This window comes from Abramis brama (genome assembly GCF_963993115.1).
Source record: "Abramis brama genome assembly, chromosome: 1".
Classification (NCBI taxonomy): Eukaryota; Metazoa; Chordata; class Actinopteri; order Cypriniformes; family Leuciscidae; genus Abramis; species Abramis brama.
Window position 1 is genome coordinate 20,344,357 of NC_139963.1, and position 7,965 is coordinate 20,352,321.

Consider the following 7,965-nt stretch of genomic DNA (forward strand, 5'->3'; position numbering starts at 1 on the left):
TGTTTCAAACAACTGCAAAAAGACACATCTGGAAGACAGATGTGCGTCCCACAGCAAGCTCTCTCTCTCTGCTTAGAAACATGAGAGCAGGCTTGTGTCTCTCTCTCTCCCTGGGCGGACCACCCACATAAGGAAACGCCTTGCTGTACTGAAGGCAGAAATACAGGGATGGGTTTTTTTGATGGATGGGTTTAGCAGACTATCACTTATGTCAATGTCAAAAACATAAAGCTGCTCTCGCAAAAGAGGGCGAGAGAGAGACGTGTTTGCATATGTCTGTCTGACGTCTTTCTGCAGTGGCATAAAAGCCTTTTCACAATATCCTTGTCTGCTCATGGCTTCTGAAGCTGTTAAAAGACTATGGAGTGGACTGATTGGGTGTCTTTTTTTGTAAAGAGACACAACATTTCTGTTTAAACTGATAAATCCCATACAGATGACAAGTGGCACACAATAGATGTATAATACATATATGGATATATAGTCCAGTCATTTTAAGCCAAAATGGGGGTCAACCTTGAACAAACTGCAACAGAAGCAAACTCAACTGATTTTGTATCCTCAATATGTCCTGAGTAAGGAAAAAAAAAGCCCAGAAGAATCCCATTAGGGGAAAGTTTCGGAAAAGACCCAAATATAGCCTATTCATTCGCCTATTCATTCTTTTTCTCACGTGAATAGGGTAAAAAATTTAACCTTTAGATATCACCATGAAAATTACCGAGTTGATTACTTACATCAAGACAAACAAAAAATGTATTACAAGTTTTTTGAAATAGTTTGTGGACAACATGGACAAACGGTGCATAATCTAATTACTTATGTGCTAATTTGCATAAATACCCCAACAGATCTAAACAGTGGGTATAGCCAGGTGAAAATGTGTTGTTGAATCTTGTTGACATATAAACAGTCCCACAGTCCCAATATTATATATAATATTTGTAAACTTTCTGGTTGTTTAACATTAGTGATCATAATTGAAGCTAATGTTATGAACTACACCTGTGTGAATTTGAGGAGAACCGACTTACATCCACTAAAAACCTCAGTACAACAATGCTGATAAAGTCACTTTCCAAATACTTTTTTGGTGCCACTAAAAATGATGATTTTATGTAAAAAATAATAATAATAAATGTCATATGTCCAAATATGCTACTTATTTAATAGGCTCTTTAAATATAATAAATACTTTTAAATGTATATATACACTATAGTTAATAAAATATATTTTAAAATATTAATGTTTTCTAACTATTATGAAATATTTAAAAAAAAAAAAATTAATTACAGCTAGCTGTAAATTAAATGAGGGCAAAAAACACCTCCGTGTGGATTATCCCGCTTATACCATGGTAATTTGCCAGCATTGACAATTTAAAGCTGTTATTGATGTTTGCAGCGCAATATTTTTGTTATATATCGATCTGCAAGTGATGAGTGCATCTGTGTGCTCATTAATATAGAACAGTGATTAAACTGACTGGAACTACCTGTGCATTAAACAGCTTTATTGCACACCTTCCAGCCAATCAGAATCAAGTATTCAGACAGATCATGGTGTAATCTCAAATAAATATTGGAATATATTTTTTTTATACATATATGCCTATATGGCCATGTGTGCACATGAGATTTCATATTTGAAATATTATTTCTTAACTCCAAACGAATGACTGAAACCTGTAATTGGAGAGACTAAATGTGCGTATAAATAAAACATGCAAATTAGTCACACCATCACTGATTGTTTAAATTATGCAGTTTTATTTTCACACTCCTGAACAGCTGCAGATATATTTGAACTGCAAACCAATTAAGTAACAAAATTGCACATGAAAACGCTTATATGAGGAGCGTTATTAATTTATGATCATGTGATCTCTCACAAAGTGTGCAGCATGCATTTGTTCCATAGCAGCTGATTAGTGCAGCAGTGACCTAATAAAAACACTTATGCACCTAGATGCTTGCAGTCTGTAAACAAATTCGGACTTAATAGCGTGCTTCGAGTTCAGTCCTCACTTCAAAGAAAGCACTTCAGGATTAGTAGTGATACAGTGAGTTTAACTTGTGTACGTGTGGAGTGAAGCTTTTTGGTGACAGTGTTAACACAGTAATCTTCACTCCATTACTCTACAGAGCTCCGAAACAGATGCTTATTAAACTCATCCAGCTTTTAAGGCAAAAAAGCTTTAGTGCAAAACGAAGGGTGCACACAATAAGAGAAATGAATCTCAAAGACACATCTAAACCCTTCTCTTCGTTCACTATTAAAAGTAGTCTGGCTTTTGGACTCTTTAATCACTCAAATGTTTGGTAACACTTTATAATATTTTTCATGAATAACATTAACAAACATTATTACATTTTCCATGTTTAACAGATCAAGTTTGTGTACATTTATAGCTGGAATCCCTTGTATTTTGCTGTATTTTTCTATTGGATTTTATGCATTTATATATTCATTGGATTTTTATTAAATTTTATTAGATTTTTATTTTAAATAGACTGAAAATCTGTAAATTTGATCGGTCTAAAATGAACATTTAAGGATTTTGAAAATTAAAACGTTTAAAATATTGATATTGTGCACTATTTCCGTATGAGAAATTAGTGTGACCCTAAGACTTTGAACTTCATTTTTCAATTCAACTTTTCACTCAAATTGTTAAGTTGCAATGAAAAAAAAAATTTGTATTCAATTAGAAACATGCAAAAGCATTTCATAGTGTTCATTATCCAATTCTATATTCACATTGGAATGTATAAGAAAAACTGATCTGTTTTTTGACGTTTCATGGTAATGAAAAATACAATAAGCTGTTACCAAATTCAAGCGCTCAATTGGTTTTTCGTTTCCGTCTACCCATCTCCGTTGCCACAGAGCCCACCGTTGCTCCCATGGCCCCTCCTAAGGGCCCCCCGACGAACAGCCCCACGAACGACCCCAGTAAAGCACTGCCCCTCACCATATTCGGGAGCCACAGAAGCCACCCGACCACGCTGTCCCACAACCAGCGCAAGAATGAGGAGTCCGGCGTGGAGACGCAGAGGTCTGCGATTCCCTCAACCACCAGATCGTCCACACTTCTCTCTGCTTCGCCCCTTATTCCCTCCGAATCGTCTTCCCCTCTGCCTCTCAAGATCTCCTCCTCCTTCTCTTTCACTCTCCTCTCTGCCTCCTTCAAGAGAGGGCAGGTGTAGAATTGCGTCCCGCTTTCTTTGGCCATCTGCTCCACCTTTATCAGCAGCTCCTCCAGCTCCTTCTCTCCCGCGCTCGCTCCTGCCCGCAGCGGGTGACGTCGATCCCCGCACTTCTGCACGAGCTCCAGTAAGTCGACCCGTTCTGTGCTGAGATACTCATCCAGTGAAACGTCCTCAGGCAGGAGGTCCATGCGAGTGAAGAGCACCATTGCGTGTTTACTAACCGCTTCAGGACCAAACACCTTCTCGATGGTCTCCAAAATCTGGAGCTCCAGGTTGCTGGGCCGGTGAACAGGGACACAGAGCAGGAAAGCGTGGGGCCCCGGGGCCGATAAAGCAGCGCAGAGCGAAAACTGGCGGCGGACGTCCTCAGCGGGACGCTCGACGCACAGGCAGTCAGGTGTGTCCACGACAGCCACCTGCAAGGAAGAAAACAGAGTCTTAGAAACAGGACCTTTCAAGAAACATAAAAGAACACTATGTGGATATAGTCAACAAAAGAATAGCAGAGTCCACACACCACAACTGTAACAACAATGTCATCAAGAAACAATATTGTTGGAACCAGCTGATAAATGATAAAAACATTGACAGCCAATCAAAATCCATCCTGCTTGAAAAAGTTTAAGCATTTAAAGCGGCAGACAATAAAACTGCAGCGTGCGCTTATAGTAAAGTTATAGAAGTTTATGCTCTGTATCATCTTTTCACTTCTTTAGTTCATTTTACTTTCATTCATTGTATAACTGTATCATTTATATCTTTTAATTCCTTTTATAACTGTTTTAATTACCCTTGCTTTTATTTTGTGTTTATTTTCTATGCAAAGCACTTTGAATTACCATAATGTGATTATTTTTATTCCTTTCTATGTAAAGCACTTTGAATTGCCATTGTGTATGAAATGTGCTATATAAATAAACTTGCCTTGCCTAATATAGTTTAAGGTTAGGCCACTTTCGCTTGCATAAAATATTTGATATACTTTTAATATAAAATTTTTTTATATACATTTTATTTATAATATATTTGGTAACACTTTGCAATAAGGTGCCATTAGTTAACATTAATGCATTAACTAACATTAACTAAAAATGAGCAATATATTTGTTGCAGTATTTATTAATATCTGTTAACATTAGCTAATAAAAATGCAACTGTTCATCATGTTAGCTCAGGTCTATCAAATAATAAACAACTTTTTTGACAACTTTTAATGTATTAGTAAATGGTGAAATTAACATTAACTAAGATTAATAAATGTCTTAGAGGTATTTTAAGTATTGTATTGTATTGTAAGTGTACATTTTTATTTGTTTCTCATGATCTTTTTGAATCAAAGGTTTAATGGTACAAAGGTTTTATATTTGTAGACAAATATAAATTGTGCTAACATGTGAATTTATTTACTAAACAAAAATTAACTAAATGTAATTCAATTTCCCAGGTGGCATCTAAATTTTTAAAACTATTGGTTTTATAATTGCACTTTTCTAAAACAACCAACCAAACAAAAGGCAGTTAAAGTTTGCTATTTGTAAAATTTGTATGATAACTGTTATGGTTTATGATGTGCATATATAAATGTGAGCAAACAAAAATATTACACATAGACGTCATGTTATGAAATGTTTTTGATATGCCTAGTCACATAATAGGAAATCACATACTTGCCTTGATGCAACTTTATTTCTGACATTTTTTAAAAACTACATGTGCAGGACTGAATAATCAGATGACCTCTCGTTGAGTTTAAGAGCTACATGAACCCACCTGTCGTCCTGCCAGCGTCCCGCGTCTCTTCTGACAGGCAGTGACTGGAGTCTCAGGGCCAGGACAGTCGGACTCAGATGTCGGGCCGCCCAGGATGGCATCGACCGCAGTGCTTTTCCCCGCACCCGCTGAGCCCAGCAGCACCAGTCTCAACTCTAGAACCACAGACAGAAAAGGACAAACTGAGTTATTATAGACAGCCATGAGTTACAAAGAAACCACTGTCCTCTAAATAATAACTTACGATAATACTAGGAAATGTTTCAGTTGACTTATTTAGATTTTAGTTGTACTCTTGAATAAATAATGCGAGGGAAATGGGATCATGATCCCCTGTCGTGTTAGTGGTTTTATGAGTGTTAATGCAATAACTCATTAAAAAAAAAAAAAACATTTAATTACTGAAAATTCCACCACAATACTGGCATATTAAATCGTTTGTAATTTATCATTGCATGGCAAATTCATTTTTACACTTTTTTTTTGTCCACATTTGCTCCTATTTACATCATTTTGAGTTTGATTTTAAAATCTTCTTATTCAATATTTGAATATTATGCCTAAATAAATACACACAATGTATCTTCACACTATAATACCAGCTGGATTATAGGAATATATAAGACATGCAGAAAATAGGAACAACATAGTTTATTTAAAGTTAATTTAAAGCCTCGTACTGTTAAATATATATATATATTTTTTTTATAAAGGTCAGTTAGTGGTGTGAAAAATTATTACAAATCTGGTTTTAGCAAAGCAACAAGCAAAAATTGTTTATATATAATAATGTGAAAGACAATATTGTTAGCATCACATAATTTTGATGCAATACCGCCACCTAAAGACTGAACTGATACATAACACCTTTTATGATACTAAATATCTGTAATGCAACTTAAAGGGATAGTTCAACCAAAAATGAACATTCTGTCATCATTTGCTCACCCTCGTGTTGTTCCAAACCTGTATGAGTTTGTTTCTTCTGTTGAACACAAAAGAAGATATATAGAAGATATATATATATAGGAAAAAAATACTATGGAAGTCAGTGGCTACCGCCAACTGTCGTACAGGTTTGGAACAACATAAGGGAAATGATGACAGAATTTTCATTGTTGGGTGAACTCTCCCTTTAAACTGCAAAATTGGATTTGCTAAAGGTTGTGAAAATTAAACGCTGTGGCTGGGTTATGGTCACACCCGTTTCAAATCACAAATGAAGCTCTGTTGTTCTTCTCATGTGAGTGCTCAAGTATGCTTTTTATTTTTAGTAAGGCTGTTTTCTGAAAAGTATCTTCTAAAAAATGTTTTCCTTTTTACTTTGGGGGATGGTGAAGAACATACTGTAAGATGCTATTAGCAAGAGAAAAAAACATGCTTGTCTCAGTTTCAAGCATGCAAGTAAGAAACAATTAAAAGGACAAAATGATGACATCATGGCATATTAAGTGTGGCACAACTTAAAGCTACACTGTGTAATATTTTAAGTTGATTATTAGCAAAAAACACTTTGTTCTTTCAAAGTGATATGTGCTCATTAATGTGTAATTACTTCTACCAACTAATCAAGTATTCTCGTAAGCGTAGAATCTGCCATTTAGAGTATACGAGCGAGTCGCTCGAATGGCGGCAGCCATGTTGCGCCTCCATCTTAAAAATACATTAGCCAAAGAGGGACATACCTGGAAATTCAAACTTCGCCTTCCGCGTTTTGACACTCGGCGCCGAGACGAACGCGAGGGGGAGATTACTCGCGACTGCCGGCAGATTTGAATTAATACGGCCACCGTAAGAGTTAAAACACCCTCGGAATGGGAGGGGCTAGAAAGTAATATTCAGTTGGTAGTCATAAACAATTTCACCGCTAGATGGGAGAAAATCCTACACAGTGTAGCTTTAAAAACACTTTACTTGATGCATTTACCATGGTATTTGCTCGCACTGCAAAAAAAAAAAAAAATGCAACCTAAATTTTGTAACCATGTTTTGTTTCAAGCCAAAAATGCAATTGACCTAAGTGGCAGTCTAAAAGGGCCACATTAGTCACTTTTTTTACAGTGATACCCCAAAGTACTTAAAAAAACACCATGGTAGGCACATGCCCAAAAGCAATTGTATTAGGCTGGTACCATGTCCACAAAAACCTTGGTGATTTGTTTTAGTAAATCAGATAAAAAACATTATGCCAAACCTTGTTCCTTTGGCTCTGTCCACCCTCCTCCTCTTTCACTGCTTTCTGGTGTTTCTTTCTCCTCCTGGTGAATTTCATCTTGTGTTGTAGTTTCCTCCATAGTCTGCAGCTTGAAAGGACACAACAGAGCATAATGTATTGTGCAGTATAGACTATGAATTGTCATCTAATGGGAAAATGGAGGACATCATTCCATTCACATGACTCAGCAGAGAGGAACTGCCAGAAAAACGCACATTTCACATTACCTCAGCTGCAGTCAAGCACTGTTCAAACTGCCTCATTTCAACTGACAGCTTAAAAACAGCCTAAAACTTAAGTGTTCAGCTTCCACTGAAAGTGTGGTGTCTGCTTTTGATTATGTGAAAGCTGATAAATCAAACAAGCTTGAAAAGCTTACCTTAACTGAGAAATTGATCTATTGTGTGTGTAGCGTCAGCTTATGAGCTGGCCTTGCTTGTGTTCCTCTGCACTTCCTGTTTCTCCTCCTGCTGTTCAGCCAAAACACTGCTGGTAGTGTGGCTCTGCCCGAACATGTGATGCTTCCTCCTCCTCCTCTCAGTCTATGAAACACACCTCTTTTACAGAGACTTCTTAAAGGTGTGTCCATGAATGCTGTTTTCATGATCAGGGTGGATAAATGGCTAGTTTTGCAGCATTTTTATGGTCTGAAACCACAAACAGGAAGTTGAGCACTCTTCCTCAGTTGTGCATGCTCAATGTTTTCCCTGTTTAGCTTCCGTCTTGTCATTTCACAGGGTTATTACATCTTGTGGTAACAAATGGTT

The 7,965-nt window shown here is 36.7% G+C and overlaps 1 protein-coding gene across 2 annotated transcripts; it reads right to left on the reverse strand.

Moving 5' to 3' along the window:
- Positions 1–1,499: 1,499 nt before the first annotated feature.
- Positions 1,500–7,918, reverse strand: LOC311090799 (GTPase IMAP family member 7). Of its 2 annotated transcripts, none has more exons than XM_084126335.1 (4): positions 7,578–7,918; positions 7,178–7,286; positions 4,984–5,138; positions 1,500–3,629 (listed from the first exon to the last, which is right to left on the reverse strand). In XM_084126335.1, exons 2-4 carry the CDS (start codon positions 7,275–7,277, stop codon positions 2,847–2,849), a joined length of 1,038 nt encoding a protein of 345 aa, XP_083982461.1. In that variant the 5' UTR covers positions 7,278–7,286; positions 7,578–7,918; the 3' UTR covers positions 1,500–2,846. The 2 variants fall into 2 exon arrangements, with proteins under 2 accessions (XP_083982461.1, XP_083982462.1); XM_084126336.1 differs by having other exon boundaries at positions 1,507–3,629; positions 7,178–7,280; positions 7,578–7,706.
- Positions 7,919–7,965: the final 47 nt, after the last annotated feature.